The following is a 22,516-nucleotide window of genomic DNA, read 5'->3' as shown; positions in this document are numbered from 1 at the left end:
CAGGCAGGCACAAAGACGCGCTCGTTTCAATGGAATCTGCCACACCACGTAGCCTCTGCGCTCTGGGCCTCGCGTTCCAACCGAAGGAAGGGTTGGTTGGACGTAGGGCGTCGTGTTGCCGGGTCTCAGCGAGTCGAGTCGCGGCCGCGTTGCGCTTTGCAACAGGGCGCAAAAAGGATTTATGCACACTGCCACGTGTTTTCAGTATCGAGCATGGCAGAGGCTCTGCGCCCATGTAGGTCTCGTTGGTTTCTTTTACACGGCGGAGGCGGCCTATCGTTTGGCATGACTATTGGCCATACTCCACCGCACCCCATAGCCACCATAGAAAAATGCATGTGTGTGGATTTGCATGAAAAGGCGCGCGTCACAACAGCGCCACATGCCTATATACGAGGTAGGACTTAGTAGGCAGAAAGACTACCACACAGCTACATTATGTGCGCGACTCGAGAAGTGTGTGTTGCTAGAAAAGCTGGGTGTTTTTGGCTGAGTGTGGGTGTGCTGCAAGCGTGAACGAGCCAAAGCTCCTTCTGCTGGACCTAAAGTCGCGTGTGCTATGTGGGCCCAGCTGAGTCTGTGGCTACTTGCACTTACGGCTTGTGCATTTGCACACAACAATGTCTCGAGTCTTTGGGGCACGTACCGGCCACAGCTTCTTTTTGGGATGCGGCCGCATGTCCTTGAAACACTCGTGACAGGACTAGTGTACTTTTCGCCAGAGAGTCTTCAGCGGGGCATCCCCGTTCGGCATAGTGCGTCTGAAAATCAAGGCATGGACGCTATCAAATGGGTCTACCATGATGGCCGGAATTTCGGCATTCAACACTTGGTCGATCGCGAAAATAACTACATGATAGAGACAAGCTTCGTCAAGACCGGGCATACTGAAGGCCAGCCAGGTCATTGGGCTGCGCGTGTGCGTGGCACTGTGCTTGATCCATCCAAACCTGCGCACCTTTTGACCTACTACTATGTCGGTTCCGAAAGTGCGCGACACTCCCTACAAGTTGACGAGCACGGAATGGTACATGGTCCCAATTTGGGCGGCTTTTCGATGCGCACAGAGAGTGCATCGTACAACCACCCTATTGATGGGGATAGTGAGATGATGTTTGCGGGCCTGAGTATTGATCCGGCTGAGACTTGGCGTGGTGCAGATGTGATTCTTGGCGAACATGTGCATCAACACCAGGAAATGATGCGACAGAAAGCGGCCCAGCCATCAGCTTATCTGCGACTACTTAACACGACCGAGGCGCCAGCGACCTTTTATGCTATGCAAAAGACGTTCCAGGGCAACTTTTCCTACGATGTGTTTTTCGATAGCCATGTTTCACCGGCACACGCGAAATTGCCAGACTCGGAACATCTCACGCTTGCACTTGATGCGCACATCAGTACATACGAGCAAGAGTTTGAGCAACGCTTCCACCTCGCGTCGACATTCTCGCCAAAACAGGTCGCATATGCGCGCGAAATTACATCACAACTGATTGGCGGTATTGGCTACTACTACGGTGAGTGTCTCGTCGATCGACGGCCCACGAACGACTCAGGTCTCGTGCTGCATGACATGCATGGGGCAAAGCCTCATCCGGAGGGCCCGTATGGATTACTCACAGGCACACCAAGCCGGAGTTCCTTTCCGCGTGGCTTCTACTGGGATGAAGGATTCCATCTCCTCCACATAAGTGCGTGGGATCCCAAACTTGCGCAGGAAATCTTTGAGTCGTGGACGCGTTTGATCGATGCTGACGGTTGGGTTGCTCGGGAACAGATTTTGGGCAATGAGGCGCGGAGCCAGGTGCCGCCCGAGTTCCGCACACAGTACCCGTTGCATGCGAACCCACCGACGCTAATTTTTGGGCTCAACACGCTGTTGGCCGAGTACGAGGCTGAGCTAGCCAAGGTGCACGAGGACGTCACGGACGTCAACAGCTTCGCAGGCGTGGATGGATCGGCTCAATCTGACATGGAGCGTGCCAAGCAGATGCGAGAGCATTTACTTGCGCTGTATGAGCCATGGCAGCGGCATTACCGTTGGTTCCGCCGCACGCAGCGTGGACAGATCAAGCAATGGGGTCGTGAAGCTTCAGCACGGAATGAGGGCTACCGCTGGCGCGGTCGTTCCGCTACGCATGTGTTGACGAGTGGGCTTGACGACTATCCTCGTACAGCGACGCCGCATGTGGGCGAGCTGCATTTGGATCTGCACTCGTGGATGGGCTTGTTCGCTAAGTCCATGGCCCGCTTTGCCGCGGCACTTGGTTTGGAGGACGATGCATTCGAGTACGAGACGCACGTTGAGCGCATCACTGCCAATGTGGTTGACCTGCATTGGAGTAGCACGCATCACATGTTCTGCGACGCTTCTGTCGACGAGACAGACGAGTCATACCACGAATGCCATGCGGGCTACGTTAGTTTGTTCCCCTTGCTGACGCGGCTTTTGCCGTCTGACAGTTCAGAGCTGGGCGACGTGTTGCAGATGCTGCGTGACCCAGCCGGTCTTTGGTCACCGCATGGGATCCGCAGTCTGAGCGCCCAACATCCCTTGTTCGGCAAAGACGAAGATTATTGGCGCGGCGCCGTTTGGGTCCCAATCAACTACATGGTGCTTAATGCACTGCGTGCATATGCACAAGAGGATGGGCCGTATGCAGCCCAGGCCGCATCACTGTATGCAGAACTGCGAAAAAACGTCATCGACACGGTCCTAGGTGAGTATGAACGAACAGGGTATACGTGGGAGCAGTTTGACTCCACCACCGGACATGGTCGCCGAAACCATCCATTTACAGGCTGGACATCGCTGGTCGTCTTGATCATGGCTGAGACGTACTAAGTGCCAGCATCATGTTCTACGGCTGGTGCAGCTCTGAGTGCATCGAGTCGTGTCATCAGAGACTGCATGTTGCGCTGTGTCACGGCTTGGTTCTCTTGCAAACTTTGTTCGACTTTGTGTAGGAGCGCTTGCAGTTCCATTTGCCGCGTTTGAAGCGCTGTCTGCTGTGCTTCGACGTCAGCGAGCGATGTGTGGAAGTGTGCTGCTGCCGAATGTAGAGGAGCTAGCGTCTGTAGTCGGCTGAGGATCGCTGGCGCTAAGGGCTCCAGCGGCTCAATCCTCTTTTGCATGGCATACAGTTCATCCAATTTCGCAAGGGCATCCTCTTCCTCAGCAGCAGCAGAAAACTGTTTTCGACGTTCGTCGATGCGCTCCAGTTCCGATGCCAGGGCTTTTGCACGAGCGACAATGGTATCGAGATGTCGGGGCTGTGTGAGCAATTGCATATGGGCTTCAAGTCGCTTTACAGTCTCAATCAAAGGAACATCTTCTCTTGTTACATGTAGGCCTAAACGGCGTTCTAAAGCGCTCAAGCGCTCGTCCCACACGGCAAGATGTTGTGTACTCATATCATCATGATGCGAAGGTGGAGGATGTGCCACCGGCTGTGTGCGAGTTTCATGGCTCGGTGGTATGTGCTGAAGAGCGTCGACCATGGCCTGCGTGATATCGTGAGGGTGTTCCTGGTGGGCTGTGGTGCGCATATGACGAATGTGCCGTTCAAGGTGCTCAAGCTGTGTCAGCATCGACGCTGCATTCGCAGGCTCAGAGCGTGTGTTCACACGCTCTGTCAGAGCACGTTGAAGGTCTTTCGCTTCTTGCTGGAGGCGAAAGAGCCGCGAAAACAGTGACTCAGACTGGGCCACTGTGCCATGTAAACCAAATGACTCGGCGTCCAGGAAAGCTGGCCGTGTCGCGCGAAATCGTTCTGCAGCGTGTGTCGCACTGACGCTACCCGTGTCAATAGCGTCTGACGACGGCACATCCACCTTGTCGGGATCAGACTCTGCTCCGAGATCGTCACTTGGTGAGTGAGTGGACTTGGCCGTGGGAAATGTCTCATAGACATCCGGCGCCGAATCCTGACAAGCCGTACGTGTTAGTTTGCCCGAAAGAATCACTGCCGCACATACGTACAATGTCGGGCAAGCTGCTGTATTTCGACATGATCTTTCGAAACACACAAGCCTGACAATCGGCAAGAATGGGCGTTTGTGTACCAGTTACGATGAATGACACGCGTCGTTCGAACGTGCAGAGTCTGGCAGCGCAGGTTTCACTGGAAAACGTTCAAGGTCCAGCCACTCGTGGCGGGGCTGGCCTGAGGAAGCAACGGGGGTGGCGTGTTGCTACACGGCACGTGGATGTTCTTCTGCGACGGAGCCTCCACACCTACGGGTCACACAGGGGTCGAAATCACAGCTGTCGTGTACGATTCGAAATTGGTTGATTATCTTTCAACAATGTAACTCATCAGAGTTTTCTACCAGCTACAGAGCTTGAGGGTAAAGGTGCACATTGTGCACAACGAATTAGAAATGAGACAAATGCGAATGAACAAAGGTAGAATAGTTTCGTGCGGCAATTACAACAACGTCGTGGTCATGGGGCGCCGAGTGTAGCCGCTCTCCCATGACGCAAAAGGTGTCGCCGATGATGGGGTCGCTGTCCACATGCCTGTCTTGTTCCAGCTGTCCAACGTATTGGAGGACCTCATTTGCCTAAGCGCGGGACGCCTGGCGAACAACGCATTGGTTTGGGGTGTTTCCTTGGTGTATGAAATGGGTGCTGTTGGTGGTAGAGATGGTGCGGCGGCGTTTTCTTTCGAGTCTTCAGCCGCCGGCAAAGAAGACATGGCCAGCAAACGAGCAGCGCCTCCTTGGCAAGCTGTCTCATCATTCAGATTGGCTTGGTGCAATGCACTCTCAGACACATGGCGCTCAAGCATGTCTGATGAACGAAATTGTCGCTGGCACAACACACAGATCCGACGTGTCGCATCGGAAAAGTTGAGCAGTCGCAATACCGCATGCTGTGGCAAGGGTGGCATAGGCATTGATGCTGGTGCTGGTGTTGTTGGTGTTGGTGCTGGAACCGGTGCTGGCGTGGGCAAAGCGACCTTGGGTATAAAGTAAGTGGTGCCATTGGCGACGACAGGCTCAGGCGTGGCGGTCGGAGCGCCTCCCGACGCGACAAGGGGTGGCAGAATGACAGTGGGCTTCACGGAGTCCAGACTGAAGGATGAGTGCGCTGATGAGGCCAACGGCGTCTCGATACTGGCAGCCGTATTTACTGTTGACTTGATTGTCGTCTGCATTGGCATTTCCTCTGGTTTCCAGCTGTCAAAGCCCAGCGACTCGTCTTCGTATCGCCACGTGTCACCCCGTCGATCCGTGTACACGTATGCGGCATTCGTTGGGTCAAACGGATCCGCCTCATCCAGAATGACCGAATCTGCATACGACGTCTTGACAGGCTCCGTGTCTGTGCTGCCAAGAATGCCATGCGGAAGCTCCTGCTTATTGCGCAACATACAAAGAGCTGCTTTTGCCGCTTCCACGTTTGTGTAAATGGCAAAAGCCTGACCAGTTGATGCACGCGATACACGCTCGCGAAGAAGTAAGACTTGCTCCAGGCCCGTCGTCGCTTGGGCTAGAGCCATGCCTACGTCTCGAACACTGGCGCTGAGGCGTACATGGGCCAACAGAAGCATGTCTGTCGGATAGCACGATGCATCGCGCATGCCGGCATTTTCGTTCGCTGAGTCGACTTGCTTATGCTGTTGCTGTTGTACGTTGGCATGTTCCAGGGTAGCTGAGCTACCGCTGCAGATGCTACTGCTGCGACTAGTGCCATGGCTGCTGCCGATGAATTCGGCCATGTCATCAGATAGGCCGCCGTTCGCAGCGGCGCTCTTCGCACGGCGTGCGCGTGCTCGTTTCAGCTGGTCTTTGCTGTCGGGGGCATTGTGTTGCTCGTAGTACGAGATGCCGCCCTGGGGTCTCTCACTGTTGCTAAAGTCGATTTTCACGCGCTTCCGTTTTTGCGAGAGGCCCGGCGCGGGACCAAGCCAAGTTTCTGGATGAAGGATATAGGGTGCATGCATGTAAACAAAGCGCTTGGCATCTTCGAGCGTGTCGAATTTGACGAAGCCAAAGCCTTTAGACACACCCGTGTTCCGGTCACGAATGACTGTTGCATCCTGAGGCGGTGCAGCGAGACGTGCATCGACCATGTTGGCGAGTGCCGTCACAAGTGTGCGAAGCTTTTCGGCATCGATATCAGGGTCCAGTCCGAGCAAGATCACATCTCGCGATGGCTGCGTCACAGACGAGCGGCGCTCACCCCAGCGCGAGGATTCTCGCATTCCAGGCTCCTCAGACATGCACGACGGGGGCGTTGACCTATCGCGCGACAAAATAGGTGAAGGGGACCTGCTTCGGTCTGTGTCGTCGATGCGCTCCATATTGACGCTGCGTGGTTCCATCTTGCTAGACATCCTGCTGACGTGAGTGCTTGCACACCGAACAAGGAAGAGTGGGGCGGTAATTGTCAGGGAAGAAGACAAGAATGGATGTGAGTGATCAAGAGAACCTGGGTACTGGGACTATCCTGGGGACGTGCTCATGGTCGCTTCTTGTACTCGTTCTTCCATAGAAGTTCGTTCAAGCAGCACCTATCTACGCCTGCGCACGTACCTGCAATTTTTGATGTTCACTTGATGACACCTCCATATGCTGACTCATCGGTTCCTTCGCGATCTAGCCCACCCGGCAGCCGTGGTGCGGGCGTGTGGAGTGGGGATCCGACTGGCTCCGGGTACCACCGCAGGCTACGGCCTGCGATGCGACGTTGACGCACCGCCCTTTCCGAATCCCACCCCCCCCCTCTGCCTCCTGGGACTTGGAGTATAAGCCGTAAGTAGACGAACAAGCACCAGCTAGACTTGCTCAATTTGCTTGAAATCATAGGAGAAGGGGCATGCTTAGTGGTGTGGCTCCCAACTTTGTGTCAGCCCCATTTCCACCTCACAAGCTCCACTTGATTTCACTGCCTGTCCATTCACCCAAAACCAACGAGACCATTGCAGTAGTGCGGCGGGTTGACGCACACGAAGCGTTGTGAACTCGCAATGACAGACTCATCAAGGACGCCAGGTCCCACGGCGCCTACAACTTTGACCGGCATATCGCATACATCGGGTCCTTCGTCGCTGTCGGCCTCGACAGCCACACCTTCGACAAGCACGACTCGACCAAGGAACGCTCGGGTACCTGTACCTGTACCTGTGTACACCGAAACACCACGCAGTGGACTACGAAAGCTCAATCTACCGACGGTAGGTGCGACTCAGGCTGCTGCTGATGCCGCTGCTGCTGCGATGAACTCGCCACCATCTTTCTCGCGTGGTGATCGGAGTGTATCATCGCTCACAGAGCCTGAGCCTGTGGATACAGAGCGCACACGGTACTTCCGTCGTTTATCAGCGCTGCCGCCCGCACTTCCGCATGTACCTACCATGCCCAAACCTGTGCTCAAGTTCGTTGATGCCACCAGGGGTGTTCTGTTTTCCCTTTCGCAAATCTACGCGGCCATCGCGCAATACACCGCGGTGTGTACGGACGAACGTCTCGTTGCACATTTCCAGCGTGTCTTGGGCATCGCGAACAAGGCTATGAGTGTGCTTATCGGAGCGCTGGACCGTCTAGATGCATCGTCGCGCACAGCAGTGCCGGAGTCATCCATGGTCCGGCATGTTCTGGAAGCCTGCGACGAGGCTTTGCGCGCGTTTCGTCGCGCTGCCACGATGTTGCACATGCAGCTGCCACAGCTACGCCAAAGTGTGGATCCGCGCTTCTCCCGCACGCTGGAACTGCTGCTGGTACGGAAGTGTTGCTTGAAGCTGCGGAACAGTGCGCAACTTCATGGCCGCCCGCAGGTGGCTGAGGTAGTGCCATTCCTAATGCAAGACTCATCCACTCAGACATCGGCAGCAGATACCAGCATTCCTGCGTTGTCGTCTTCGCGCTATGCAAATCGACCAAGTCTTACAGAGTCGTCGTTCGCAACTGACGCGCACGACTTGCTGGCGTCCGACACGTCACATCCGGCGACGAGCACGCCGCTAAAAAAACGCACCGCACGCATGTGGACCACGCAATCCATGCGCTCGCCAAGGCTATCACCACGTCAGTCACGTCGCTCAGACGCATCACCACATGTACCCCTGTCGCCCTCGAGCACGTCAACGCCTTCTCGCATGCGGGCGTTGACGACGCGGCGTGATAGCATGGACGACGCGCTGCTGACCCTCTTGTCGCAGGTGACTGATAGCGCAATGCACATATGGACAGACTTGCGCGACTATGTACAAGCGGGTCTAAGGCGCGACCAGGAAGCCGACTCTGACCACGATACAAGAACACGCCGCCTTCGCGATGTGGACGAATCCTGTGTGAGCATACTGGACCTGACAAAACGTCTGCAAATGATGCGTGAGCGCGTCTCTGATACAAGTGCACGATCGCACGCGTCCGATGTGCAAGAGCTACGGGACCAAAGCAACCAGTTTGTGCGCGTACGTATGAATCGGTGGTGTAGGAGCCTTGTCTCCCTTAGCGACACGCCTGGACTTACACGCAGGCCATCATCCATATATCCACGCTCGTTCGTGCTGTCGCTGTGGCCTACCCATTTCCACGCGATCTCATGCGCGGCGTAGGTGACTTGAACCAGGGATGTGCATCACTAGCCGTCCACCTCCATAAATAGCTTGTACAGTTTACATGGCCGCACGCCATTGTGAGACAATGGGACAATAGGCCACCGTGATAATCACGTGACAACGGCGCTCCTCTGCGTTGGCCAGTGAGTGGAGCACGCATGGCCTGGGCCTGCCTGGCTGCCTGCCACCCGCTTGGTCAGTCAATTCTCACTGGGTGCGTGTTGAGCCTTAGACACACGCGTAAGCGTTTTTTTCTTTGCCGACGACGACGACGACGACGACGACGACGCCCATGGCCGAAGACGCACGTAAGCGTGCGGCGGATGATGATGATGATCGCGTCGATTCACAGAGTGAGGAGGAAGGCGAGGACTTGATGAAGGAGTCAGGAAATCTTGTCGGCATGGATAGTAGTGACGAGGACGAAGATGAGGACGAGAATGAAGAGGAGCAGCGGCGTGTCGCTGAGGGTTTCATTGTCGACGAAGATGAAGAAGAAGGGGATAAAGAACGTGCACACAAGCGCAAGCGGCGGCACAAGCACCACCGAGAAGTGGATGAGGAACTGGATGAAGATGATTTGGCATTGCTTTCCGAGAATACGCGACCAGAGGGCGCACCGCATAAACGTGCGAGGCCAGCATCAGACGCGCAACGTACTGATGATCTTGCTCATATTTTTGATGACGAAGAAGAAGATGAGCGTGGCGAAGGTGATGGTGTTTCAGGTGCACAACCAGCGGACTACTACGACGATGGACTCGATGACTTTATTGAGGACGATGAAGAGGATGCTGAGATGGGCGGTCTGAATGAAGAAGAACGCGAGGCACGTCGACAAGAAAGGCTGGAGGAGCGCCGGCGAGCACGCATGTCTGGTGCACGGTTGGACCCACGCAAGGCCGGTATGGATCTTGAGGCGTGGGATGAAGTGCATGACATCTTTGGGAATGGCGAAGACTACGCATGGGCGCTAGAAGCTGACGATGAGCCGGCAGAGGAGGGGAAAGAGCGCATGGAGTACAAGGACATTTTCGAGCCAGCGCAGATCCGTGAGCGCCTGCTGACGGAGGATGATGAACGCATTCGCCAGGTCGATATACCTGAGCGGCTGCAGCTGATGATGCCAGGGCATGAGGGACTGGAGCTTCTCGAACGCAAACTCACGGATGCTGAGCTTGACGATGCTGCCCACTGGGCATCCACACGTATATCGACACGGTGTACAGCTGAATTTCTCGATGAATTTGCGCCTCATTCGCGACTGCGGACCGAATGGCATGCATGTGTGCGCCAGATGCTTGCTTACATGCTGAATGACTTGCTGGAAGTGTCGTTCCTGACACAGCATCGACTGGACGAGCTCGAATACACGCCGATAGAGGCAGGCGCACCGTCAGCGCACAAGAACGCCGCTACCACGACACTGCTGGTCAGGCAGGAACTCTTGACGCTACATACACTCGGCATCAAGTACAAGCTCCTGCTGAGTCGCAAAGACTCGCTCCGCAGCACGTTTTCGGAACTTGAAGCCACATTCACTGATGCGCCCGTCGACGGATCGATTGATATTCACGCCGTGCGTAGCACAGTAGAGGACCTACTTGTTCAAGCAAGCACACTCGAGGAAGTCACAGATATCTCAGAGTGGCTTGCGATGCGCTTTGGCGAGCGCTTCCGAGAGGCTACGGTCTTGGCCAAGGGGCATGAAACGCAGACACTTAAACGACCCACCGTTGTCAGTGAGTATGACCAGCGAAAGCATACGCCTATGGCACAGCTCGCTGCGCGTCTTGGTCTCACGTCGACACAGCTCGCTGCGAATGTCGCCGGCGGCATCAAACAATTCGTGCCCGATGACGATGAGTCGGCACCTCTGACAGTGGCCGACGAGTTCATTGGAGCCGCCCCCGGTGCCACGACGGCCGAGGCGGCCCTCGCTCTTGCACGCACTCTTCTTGCACATGAGATTGGCAAGGAGCCTGCGCTGCGCCGCGAAGTTCGCACTCTGTTCCGCACATCAGCTCTTCTGGATGTGGAGCCCACGGAACGTGGTATGACACGGATCGACGAGGCGCATCCGTACTACAATTTCAAGTTCTTGCGTGCAAAGCCTGTTCATGCTATCTTGCAAAATGCATCCCAACTCCTTCAGATTGTTCATGCGGAGGAGGAGCGTCTTGTGCACGTGACGCTTCGTCTGCCGACCGACACAGCCAACAAACTTGAGCAGCGCCTGCAGGATCAGTTCGTCAGCGACGGTGTCAGCGCACGCTCACAGGCCTGGAACGATGAGCGCCGTGCCGTCATTGAAGAGGTGTGTGCGTCATTCCTGCTGCCTCTGGGCCGTGCATGGACGCGTGAGTGGCTCCTGGAAGAATGTCGAGAGGCTCTCTTGCGCCAATGCGAACAGAAACTGACACAGCGTGTGGAAGGTGGTCCGGTCCAGTCAGCCGGCATGCTGAGCAGGCAAGGCGATCCAGAATGGGACGAGCAAGTGAGTCATGTGCCCCGGGTGCTTGCTGTGTCGCATGGCTCCGGCGATCCACGCACGAGCAAGGTCGTGGCGATCTGCCTCGACGAAGACGGTCACCTGATTGAGCGCGTCACGTACGACACACTTCGGCCGCTTCGGGGCGCCGCAGTCGAAGCTGGCGACGACTCGGATGTACAGGAGGATCCTCGGGCTGAATTCACGAAGCTTGTGCGCCGCCGACACCCAGATGTCATCGTCGTGAACGGGTTCAGTGCGCATGCGCAGGAGCTGAAAGCGATTGTACAGGACCTGGTTTCGTCCGCGTATGAGGAGCGCGTGCGTGAAGAGGGCCTCGAAGGCATCGCAGCGGAGCATGCTCGCATGGACGTTGTAAGCGTGTACGACGACGTCGCCCGTCTATACCAGCACAGTGCTCGCGCAGCAGAAGAGTTCCCGGAACTGAGTGTGCTCGCCCGCTATTGTGTGGGCTTGGCTCGCTACGCGCAGTCGCCGGTGAACGAATTTGCTGCACTGGGTGCCGACTTGACCGCCGTGCAATTCGATCCTGCACAGCGCCTGCTGCCAACGGAGCGCTTGCGCGTGTGCTTAGAGAGAGCGATCGTTATGTTGGTCAATGACATTGGCCTCGATTTGCAGATCGCACTGACAAACACGTATGTCCAGCACATGCTGCCGTTCATCGCCGGACTCGGGCCACGCAAGGCACAGGCGCTACTGAATGCCATCCGCACTCGCTTGGATGGCATCGTTGTGAACCGAGAAGTGCTAGTGCGTCGTGGTTTGTTATCGTTCGTCGTGTGGAATAACGCTATCTCATTCCTGCGCATTGACCAAGATGCTGCGGCAGACGCCCTCGACGATGACGCCCAGCCCGACGTGCTTGACACGACCCGCATTCATCCAGAAGACTACGACTTTCCCCGGCAGATGGCTCGCGACGCACTGAACAAGCATGAAGAGGACTTGGAGGGCGAGCACCCCAGTCTGGCATGTGCAGAGATCATGGAAGATGCACGGCCGTCAGAGAAGCTTGCGGCACTGGATTTGGACAACTATGCTACCATGCTGTGGGAGCGCCGCGGACTGCGCAAGCGGCTCACATTGCTCACTTGCAAACAGGAGCTCATCCGACCCTATGACGACTGGCGCCCCCCGCAGCTTCTTCCGACAACCGAAGAGTTGTTTATGATGTTCACCGGCGAAACGCGTCGCTCCCTGTCCGAAGGCTATGTCGTACCAGTCATCGTAACGCGCATCGAGGAAGGACGCGATATCGAAGGCGTTCTGCGCGTTCGATTGGAAGCGGGCATCGATGGCGTAATCACCGGACGAGACATCATGCCCGGCTACAACTCGCGTGACGTGCGGCTGCGTCGGCTTTTCCGCTCTGGCCAAGCACTCAATGCCGTCATCGTCCAGCTTGACCTGCAGCGCATGCGAGCTGAGCTTAGTCTTCGGGCGGAAGCATTCGAGTACGTGAACCCAGCTCAAGGTCACACACCTGTCGACCCGATGTATTTCGACCACGAACGCGCACAGATGGCCAATGATGCTGCTGATGAACGTGCCCGCCGCCGGCACCAGACACGCATTGGACGCCGTGTCATTGACCATCCTAATTTTCACAACCTAAATGCCGTGCAGGCACAGAACTTTTTGGCGACGCAGCCACGCGGCTCCGTCGTAATCCGGCCTAGCTCACGTGGCATGGACCATCTCGCCGTCACCTGGAAAGTCGACGACGGCGTATACCAGCATATCGACGTACTTGAGCTCGACAAGGAAAACGATTATGCACTTGGCCGTATCCTGCGTGTTGCTGACATGGGCTCGTACGCCGACCTAGATGACCTGATCGTGAATCACGTGCGTCCTATGGCGGCCATGGTCGAGATGATGATGAACCATGAAAAGTTCAAAGGCGCCGACGAACGTGCTCTCCACACCTTCCTGACAAATGCTTCACTCGCGAATCCGAACCGCTCTGTCTACGCATTCGGCCTCAACAAACAGCACCCGGGCTACTTTGATCTCGCATTCAAGGCCAACAGCCAAGCCCCCATCCAGTCCTGGCCTGTCAAGGTGCTACCAGGCGCCTTCAAGTTGGGGCAGGCGACACAGCTGGCTGATGTTGCAGCACTAACGAATGCGTTCAAGACACAATACATGGCACAGACGAACCCCATGCGTGGTGATCGTACGTCCGCACCCCACGGAGGCATGACGCCTGCGTACTACGGAGGACGCACACCTGGGCGCGTCGGCGGTGGTATGACGCCTGCTTATGCGGGTGGTGGCGCCACTCCGAACTACGGACTTACGCCCGGTTACGGTGCACCGCCGATGTACAGCCGACCACCACCAGGTCCCCCGCCCGCTATGCCTGGGCCGCCACCACGTGGACCGCCTGGTGCGTCATCGCGTTGGTAATTAATTGTATGTAGGAAGCTGCTCAATGGATATGGACGGCTTTGTTTTCTTTGCTATTGCTGTATATTCGATTGTTGTGATCCTGGCTCATAAGACCAAAGCAAGACCGTGGATGACATAGACTACTGTTGTCTGCTGCCACTGTCCTGCGACCTGACGAGGCCAGTGTGTATTTGTGCATGACCGCAAGCCATTCTCCGTGCATCAGCCTACACAACCAAAGCATGTTATTTTTTTTCCTTTACATAGTATTTAATACTCATGAACAATGACGACCTAGACTCGACAATGCGTTGTGCATATAAGATAACTTGGTCTCTTGACACTTAACTAAAACGTGCCGTTGAATCAGATATCCAAATTTCGAAAGCGGCTCTAACTCGAGACATTGGCAAGACTCGTCTGAAATGGAGGATGCACGTATGTAGCCTGGTACTATAGAGCCGTCTAAAAATTACCACGACTTAGTACTTGGGGTAGTATATATGACGCCCTATTGTACAGGGACAACATTCACTCGCAGCCAATTTACATGGTCGGCTTCGTCGTGTACTTGAATAACTTGTTGCACAGCTCCGTCATGAAGCCTGGAATGGTCATTGATTTCGTCTGTGCATAATTCTAGCCAATACGCAAAGGCGTGCGACAGGAGCACAGGAACTATTGAATGGACCATTGCATGTATGTGAACGTTTGAGTCGCAAAGCCGTAGCTCTGCAAGTATCCGCCGTCTCCTAAACTTTGTACTATTAATATCTCGTGTATTTGAAAAGGAACAATGAAAAAATACTTATAAAGATGCCATGATTCAGCCATGAAGGCATAAAAGAGTTGATTGACTTGAACAAGTCCGCGCGTACAGGTTTCCTTGCATTGAAGTTCTGTGTAGGAAAACATTCATTTTTGGTTACCGTTGATCAGTATTCCGTTCGTAAAATAGTGCGTTGTTGTGTTTATGTACGTTGCGGAACTTCCTACATTTCAACTTGGAGGGACCGTTCAAGCGAATGTGGGGGAATATACCAAGTGGCTGCTTGCTATGCAACCCCGAATATGGCGGATTAGTTCGCACTCGGTGGTCTTATTCTCAAATCTGATTTGAGGCAATGCTTGAACCTTGATCGATAATTCGAGTCTAGTGCATACTTGGCAACAATACAAGTAGTGCCTGTGGTCCCAGGGTCAATGATGCCGGTATCTGGAGTACCAGGCTGGTACCACAAGTGTGTCCTCAACAAGAGAAGGATTGCTTAAGAACAATCAAAGCTGTGCTAATTCAAGACTTTACTTGTTCACTTTCTCAAGCAAATGCATTGTACTTATGTCGAAAGTGTTTGGAGAGGTTTCTACACAATTTTTGGTGACGATTCCCCGCGTACATGCAGTATAAATTGGATCTAAAAAAGGTACGAATGCTCGCATGAAATAAATTATCCATCCATTGGGCGTGAATTGCATGCATGGCAGTGCTAAAGGATTGGCTGGACCAACTCAAGGGGGCAACAGGAGTAATCTTGGCGCCGTAATGTTATTAGGAAATGATGGCGAGTTAGTTTTCTGCTAGTATTGACGAAGACTTCGGCGCTATTTCTATTCCAACTTTACAGAGGTCTCGCAGGCACGCATGATGAGTGATGGTTATGACGACATGAACAGGTCCGGATAGAATATCTCTCATGAAAGGGGCTATATCTCAAGTTCTGACTGAAGATCAGAAATGAGACTTGACGGGAAAGTGGCGGATATATAACGCGCGGCTCCAGCACCCAGTATGAACAAATTACTCTGGTGTTAGAGGTCATGTAAATTATGTTCACAGCACTGTTAAGACTTCTTGCAACTATCTCAGCTGCTACGCCCTTGTCGTTTGACCTGGAGCAAGTTGGTGCAGAGAAGCGTGGAGTTTCTAGGGAGGTGTTGCATAAATTGCACGGAGAAAAATTTCTGGCTCAGCTTGACAAAGGTGTCTCTATCTTGGCGCGGGCAATAAAATGAACTTCGACAAGTGCAGAAAGAGCGCAACGGAAGACCTGTCGACAATTTCTGGGGGCTCTTGTGTGGTCAAGGCCAAGGTTGACTTCGAGGAAGGAGAGGCCAAGATGATGGACGACTCTGGTTACGCGCACGCGCTCATCGCTGCAAGCCCGTACAGTCCAGACAAGTTTAGCATTAGAAAAAACACGAGCGAGCCTCTCAATGCCGTTCTTCTCGTAGGAGATGGCAACAGAGGCAGAGTCTACAAGGATGGCATTAGTGTGAGTGGGCTCAGAGCAGCGGGCTTAGCCTTTGGTTACACGCATGTGCGTGACATCTCGTGAAACCCAAATATGAGAGGTCTGCGAGGCATAACACTTTCGTGACATCGGGAGTCATCCTCTGCATTTGCAAAGCACGGATGGAATGGCTTCACGATGACCTTCATGGAACAGGGCGTTATCGACGAAACCATGTGCCAAACGACACTAAAACCGGATGGTGGAAAGCTCATGATATGCGAGATAGATGACTCATAGTACGATGACAGCCTGGAAACTGTCACCGAAGTCGGTCTTGCATATGTTCATTGCAGCTTCAAGGGTACTCTAATTGATGGCAAAGCCAGTTACTCGCTCGATTCAGTCACAACAGGCTTTTCTAGCTCGTATAATTCGGTGAAAAAATTCCTTCAGAATCATTCGGACATTAAGCTCGTTGAAAATAGCTAGCAAGGTTTGGTGAGGGTGACGTTTGATTGTGAGGTTCCGCCAATATTCAAGGTTTCGATAAGTGACAGGTTCAATGACAAGCTCCCACAAGACGCGATAAGATTGGACAACATGAGGAATGGAATGTGCTTGCTTCGGATCTGTGGCTACACAAACTTTCCCCGTCGTTACAACCACAACTGGATCGATGGAGAATCATTCATGCGAAGGGTGTCTCTTGTATGTAAATACGACTCGAATCATAAGCAGGTTGCGAAGCAGTCGTCAAACTAAGCGCGTACGAAGAATATTATTGTATACAGGTTTAACATTCATTGGACAATTTAATATTTTATACCAACAAGCAAGGTGTAAATATTGGTGATCGAGTTGACGAGCAATGGTCATGATAAATCGGAGTCATTCAATCGAAGGCTTTGCTTGCAGCCGATCATGCTATAAAATACCTGTATGAAACAGTCAATAAATACCGCTGAACTTGAAGACACATCTGAGTTGACCAGTTGTTTACACATACACCTCTTGGATTGTGTCGATACATATTCACTGAAAGCCAACTAAGCTTAGATCCACCTGTTGGGAAACCGTTGAAATTCGCAATTCATGTACGTCAAGCGACACGAATTAGCGTTTCCTAAGTTTGAATGAGGTGATCGAATGAGAAGTAATGAGATGTGCTCGTTTACCTTTAGTAGAGACATCCGGAACGGTCTTGCACGTGCATTTAGATACTGGTCGACGATTTGAACAACGGAGAATATTTGGGCCCCGTTGTGCTCGTGTATTGACAAAATTTGCAGCGCACAGGCCATCTTGGCGCGCCGACCATCTAGTCCATTCAGCACATATGCACCTAGGAAAATTACATAAAAAAGTCTTGTGGAATGCCAGAGAGAAGCGTCGCATACATACATCTATTGCTATAATGCCAAGCTGTTAGAATCAATTCGAAGAAGTCCTTACTCGTTGAGCCTCGTGACAACGAGAACACTTCATTCTGTATCATATGTACAACTTTTGACATGCTTACACACTTGGACTGCTACATTCCAAACAAACGTTTCAACAATTGTGTACCAGATAGGAACCAAATAGAAGACACTTGGCGATATATATGTCAGAGATAAGGTTAACGACTAGAGTTTCATAGATGACATCGCAGCATGGAGAAAACCGATGATATTTTAACCTATGTTCCTATGTGTCGTTCGAAACACCCACCTGACTGACTCGTCCCAACATCCAATTGATCTCTTCTCGAAATGCCAGGATAATTCAAAAATAACATTTGAGAGGCACGAACAATCTGGTAACCTGATTCAACAGCTTGTTGGAGAGATGCGCTACATGCACGCACGGTGAGTATGAAAGCTAAGCTAGGTCTAATCTAGCCATTTCGACTATCCAAAGTAAAAGCTAGCTCACTCGAAAAGGCACGAAGGCCGCTTTTTCTAGGCCCATCAGCACTCTTAAAATTGCGTGATGACGCCATTCAATGGGACAACGCCCCCGCGCTATACCATTTCCTTTTACGTTTGGCATAAGACTCAGGCTACATTGCATGAACCAAACTTGTGATAGCATGTTTACCCATAAACAAACACATTACATATGATCGTCCTCCAATTAATTTCGCCAAAAGCGGTCACGTTCAGCGATGGCCTTCATTCGAAGCCTAACAGGCGACACGTGCAGACCTTGATGAAGCAGGGGCCTAAAATTTGCCCCTCAATTTATCCAGTAAGATACCGAGTGTTGATCGAAACCTCGTTCCTGTTAGAAAGTCAATAATTGTTGCAAGGCTTTATGTACAGATAGGTTGAACTACCCTCACGCTGGCCCATCTTCGCTTCAGTGCAAGATGCTTGCATCACTGGCGCTGGCCATCTTTGCGCTCGGCTCCTCCGCCTTTGCTGCCGATGAGTACAGCCTGAAAGATATCCGCCACATTGTGCTCTTCATGCAGGAGAACCGGGCCTTCGACCACTATTTCGGCTCTATGGCTGGTGTCCGTGGATTCCAAGACCCTAACGCTCACATCTCAAACAACACAGGCAAGGACGTGTTTCATCAGCCTGTAAAGGCCTCGGCACTCGCGTCATACAGCAGGCCTAAGAACAATGAAACTGAGCTTTTGCCGTGGCACTTGAACTGGCAGGGTGGTGATTGGTATAACCGCACGCAATGTATGGTGGCTGGATCGAACAGCTGGCAAGCGAACCATGCTGCATGGAACAATGGCCAGATTGACCAATGGGTAAACAAAAACACACCATACAGTATTGGTTACTATCGCCGCGAGGATGTTCCTGTACACTTTGCATTGGCCGAGTCGTTTATCGTTGGCGATGCGTACTACGAATCGGCTCTTGCTTCCACCTACCCGAACCGTGCAATCCACCTGTCTGGCTCGCTGAATGCTAACGGGAGCGTGGTTGGCGGCCAGCCCGACAAGTTGGGAGGTCCTGTGGTAGACAACACAAACACCCCTGGATGTCAGTTCAGCGACAACGGCAAGCCGTATTCGTGCCGTCCACTCACTTGGAAAACGGTGCCAGAGTATCTGCAAGAGGCGAACATCACGTTCCGTGCGTACCAAGACTTTGATAACTTTGATGAGGATTTGCTCTTCGCCTGGTCCCAATACCAGAAATCTGCCCAAGAAAAGACAGATTTGGCTAAGCATGGTATGTCGTTCCCAGGATTACACAAGTTCTTCGAGGATGCCGAGAATGGTAACCTTCCTGAAATTTCATACATCTTTGTACCGGCGCACTTGTCAGAGCACCCTCCGTACATGCCCCAGGACGGTGCATGGCTCCATCGCAAGGTGCTGGAGTCACTTATGAAGAGCAAGAGCTGGAACAACACGGCTTTGGTCGTCTCTTACGACGAAACAGGTGGCTGGGGAGACCACGTGCTTGGCCCTTTGGCACCTAGGGACGAGCCTGGCGAATGGATGGAGGATCCATTCCACAGCAAGCTTGGCTGGCAGCCGACGGGTCCCGGTTTCCGTGTGCCTTTCTACATCGCTTCGCCATTCACCCGAAAAGGCGGTGTGTTTACCGAACATGCGGCTCACGAGAGCCAGACTTTGTTCATGGAGGAGTGGGCTAAGGTGCATGGCAAGCCGTTCCATGTGAAAGAGATGAATCCCTGGCGCCGTAAACACATGAGCAACCTCGTCAATGCGTTCGACTTCTCCAAGATTGACTCGAGCAAGCCAGACATCCCAAGTGTCCCTCACCCTCACAAAGACCCTATCCGCGATCAGTACAATGGTGCCTTTGTGTGCCAACTCAAGTATCGGAACAAGATCCTACCTGAGATCCCCTACGGCCAGCAGAAAGAAGAGGACGCTCTTAAGGTCGAGCGCGGGTACAAGCCTGTTCGTGGCAATCTGAGCGAGGGTCGTTTCCTTCGCTTTGAGTCGGACGGCCACGCGTTGACGTTCCAGGATGGCAACAAACTTACAACGAAGAAGAGCAACGACAAATACGACAAGAATGCTCTGTTCGTTCTTCACTGGCAAGGAAGCAACCCCAGCGAGAACCGCTTCCAAATCTCAAACAGAGACAAGTCCAAGTTTGTTACGTCGGACTTGCGCTTGTCCGGGAACGACCAAGCTGCTGACTTTGCCGTGCAGGATAACGGCAACGGAAAGGGTCACACAATCATTGAAAGGCAATCAAAGAAGCATCTGTCTATTGACAGTGACGGCAACCTGTCGCTTAAGGACGACGACAAGCCGACTAAGTTCCGCACATTTAGTGTATCGGTCTAATGTACAAGGCGTGAGCAGCAGATAGTTGATGAATTGGTTCGTGATGTCTTGTTTTAATTCTGCGTAAAGAATCCAAATGTAGTCAAGCCTTTTTGCTTTGTTAATGATGAGATACATGAATGAATGTACAATGCGTAAATGGTTAAGTATACAAGCTAAGAAGTGTGTTGAGATGCGGACGTAATCGGGCCCGATGGTTCAGCTTTCATCAAAGAGGGCCAAGCGACGCGCAAAGGTGCTGCTTGAGTGGGTGGCCGACTCGTGCTGGTCTTGCCACTGCCCCAGCGCAGATTGCGCCGCACTGGCTGACGTACAGGCGCGCCAGGAGGCACAACGGTCGGTTGACAATTCGAATGAATCAAACTGGGCGCATGAGTTGAGGGGTATGATAACGTTTCTTCTGGCGAGCGTTGTAGACAGGGCGCTGGAGGTTCTGGCGTCGCAGGACAAGACTCTTGCTTGATCTGATATGGAGTCGAAGCGCTCGACATCGGTGCATCAGTGCGAGCTTGGGGCGAGCCAGGTGAGGGAGGCGGCGTTCTGCGACATAAATGGGCTTGACGTGCTTGTCTTCTAGTGCGGCCCTCGACACCACCAGACCAAAACAGAGCTAGGTTCAACACAGACGTACGCTCAGGACCTTGCGTGGCAATTTTGGGACTTGATTTGCGCTGGCCAGGATCAGAAGCGTTGTCACTTGTTGTGTTATGTTGATGCACCGACGATTTACTTTGACTCTTAGTAACATCGTTACATTCTAACGTGCACTTGGACGCAGATGCAGAGTTTGATTCTGATCCTGATGCCCGCTCAAGTCCTGCATTTGCTCTTTGCTTGACCAAAGGTTTAGACTCGTGCTCGTGCACACTGACAGACTTACATTCAGGTCCCTGGCCTGCAGCAGTTCGCATATCTTGCACTTGTGCTTCTGCCTCTGAACATTCCATCATATTTCTGCTGCACTGCAGAGGCACGTTCGGCATGTGCTTTGACTCGAAACCACCATTTGGACTTGCGGCTGTCTGTAATGACGATGGTAGTGATGACTTGCACTTGCTTCGTGAGACCGGCGGAACATGAGCAGTCCTTTTATCATAGGGACTTGAATCTTGAGAGCGAGTTTTCCGTGAGCTGTGTGAAGAGGACAACGGCTGTTTAGACTCGTCTAAAACCGCGCGATTGCTCAGCAAGGTCAAAGACATGTTAGTAGGGCGACGGCGTCGCTTGCGCTCGCCCTCAGGAGCACCCCAATAAGCTGCCAAGACATCAGTACTCGCACCATGTCCTAAGATCCGTGGAGCCGGCGGTGTGGGTATGCGGTGAGCCTGATCCTGATCTGTGCTGAGATCGTGGCGACTTGATGGACTGGATGCGGTCGATAGAGAGTCTGACTCACTCGACGACTCAAGCGGCTTTTCATGGACAGGGCTAAGTTTCACTGGTGACGATGAAAGCTGTGCGTTGGAAGTGTGTCGAGCTTTTTTGGGCAGCCGAGGCGGTTTATCAACAAGTTTCGACGAACGTTTAGGAGCACGAGAGCTCGAAGTTTGTTCAGCAGGATTTTCTCTCGGCTTCCGGTGCGGCCAATCACACTTAAAGAGCTTGTAATGACGCTCACATCGAGCGCACTCGTCAGGCGTCCACCATTTTTCAGGTGCACGGAATTGCGCATGACAAGTGGCACATTCACACACAGGACCACTAGCATCAGGGTCAACTTGGAATGCAATAGTTTGCGCGGACGTGGAAACGGACTCTTTGGCCGCTGCGGTGCGAGCGGAGGCTGAGCGCAGCATGCGACGAGCATCTTCATGATGTGGCACATCTTGACATTGGTTAGTGTCTCGGCGGGTTTCCAGGTCAGCAGCAGGTTTCGGCAAGGCGGGGCGTAGTTGAGCATAAAAGCCTTGACCAAGCCGCTCGCAAGTCGCACACATGCATTCCTTGTTCTGCCACTCGAAGTAGTTGTCACCGTAGTAGGTCGTGATTTCCTCGTTGCACTGGATCGGCCGGATACAACGAATCGTCAGGATGTGACCAGAACGCCGGAACTCCGCATTCGGGCGACAATCATGGTTGATGAAACGAGCCGGGCCCAACAATAGCTGACTGCACTTTCGACGCGACGAGCGAATGATGGAGAAGTCACGTTGAGGTCGCAGATGACCATCACGCAAATCTGCCTCACGAGCTTCGGCTGCCTCTTCACGCAGAGCTTGATCCTCCTGATGCGTGAGATCCTTCAGGGCGGCAGTGCAATAGGTGATGATATCATCAGGCTGGAACGAACGCACAGCCATTACACACAGATCCGAACGGCCAGGTATAAGATGTGCACTGAATCGGGCTTCATCTGACATTGTATTTAGGAACTGAAGTCGTTGTAGGCGTGCCGTCCGGTACCGATGCGTAACGACATATTCGAATCCAGCATCAGGCAGATAGGCCTGCATGTAACGCTGGGCGTGGCTGATGTTAGGCACACATGATCATTCGACATACGTTTCAAATATGTGGCGCTGAGCAG

At 53.1% G+C, this 22,516-nt stretch overlaps 6 protein-coding genes across 6 annotated transcripts; 4 read left to right on the top strand and 2 right to left on the bottom strand.

Annotated features, from left to right (window-relative positions):
* Positions 1-559: 559 nt before the first annotated feature.
* On the top strand, positions 560-2,848 carry MGL_1071 (uncharacterized protein; the record flags this gene model as incomplete). Its single annotated transcript, XM_001731751.1, has 1 exon — positions 560-2,848. The coding sequence occupies one exon, from the start codon at positions 560-562 to the stop codon at positions 2,846-2,848; it is 2,289 nt and encodes a 762-aa protein (XP_001731803.1).
* Positions 2,849-4,433: 1,585 nt separating this feature from the next.
* MGL_1070 (uncharacterized protein) lies at positions 4,434-6,233 on the bottom strand (the record flags this gene model as incomplete). Its single annotated transcript, XM_001731750.1, has 1 exon — positions 4,434-6,233. The coding sequence occupies one exon, from the start codon at positions 6,231-6,233 to the stop codon at positions 4,434-4,436; it is 1,800 nt and encodes a 599-aa protein (XP_001731802.1).
* A 747-nt stretch (positions 6,234-6,980) lies between these two features.
* MGL_1069 (uncharacterized protein) lies at positions 6,981-8,570 on the top strand (the record flags this gene model as incomplete). The annotated part of the gene is made up of 1 exon (XM_001731749.1): positions 6,981-8,570. The coding sequence occupies one exon, from the start codon at positions 6,981-6,983 to the stop codon at positions 8,568-8,570; it is 1,590 nt and encodes a 529-aa protein (XP_001731801.1).
* Positions 8,571-8,865: 295 nt separating this feature from the next.
* Positions 8,866-13,500, top strand: MGL_1068 (uncharacterized protein; the record flags this gene model as incomplete). Its single annotated transcript, XM_001731748.1, has 1 exon — positions 8,866-13,500. The coding sequence occupies one exon, from the start codon at positions 8,866-8,868 to the stop codon at positions 13,498-13,500; it is 4,635 nt and encodes a 1,544-aa protein (XP_001731800.1).
* Positions 13,501-18,066: 4,566 nt separating this feature from the next.
* Positions 18,067-19,989, top strand: MGL_1067 (uncharacterized protein; the record flags this gene model as incomplete). Its single annotated transcript, XM_001731747.1, has 1 exon — positions 18,067-19,989. One exon carries the CDS (start codon positions 18,067-18,069, stop codon positions 19,987-19,989), a length of 1,923 nt encoding a protein of 640 aa, XP_001731799.1.
* Positions 19,990-20,144: 155 nt separating this feature from the next.
* On the bottom strand, positions 20,145-22,442 carry MGL_1066 (uncharacterized protein; the record flags this gene model as incomplete). The annotated part of the gene is made up of 1 exon (XM_001731746.1): positions 20,145-22,442. The coding sequence occupies one exon, from the start codon at positions 22,440-22,442 to the stop codon at positions 20,145-20,147; it is 2,298 nt and encodes a 765-aa protein (XP_001731798.1).
* Between the last annotated feature and the right edge of the window lie 74 nt (positions 22,443-22,516).

Source organism: Malassezia globosa (assembly GCF_000181695.2).
Source record: "Malassezia globosa CBS 7966 chromosome Unknown mgl_sf_2.1, whole genome shotgun sequence".
Lineage (NCBI taxonomy): Eukaryota > Fungi > Basidiomycota > Malasseziomycetes > Malasseziales > Malasseziaceae > Malassezia > Malassezia globosa.
Note: the sequence above shows the minus strand (reverse complement) of the source record. Positions and strands in the feature narration are given on the sequence as shown.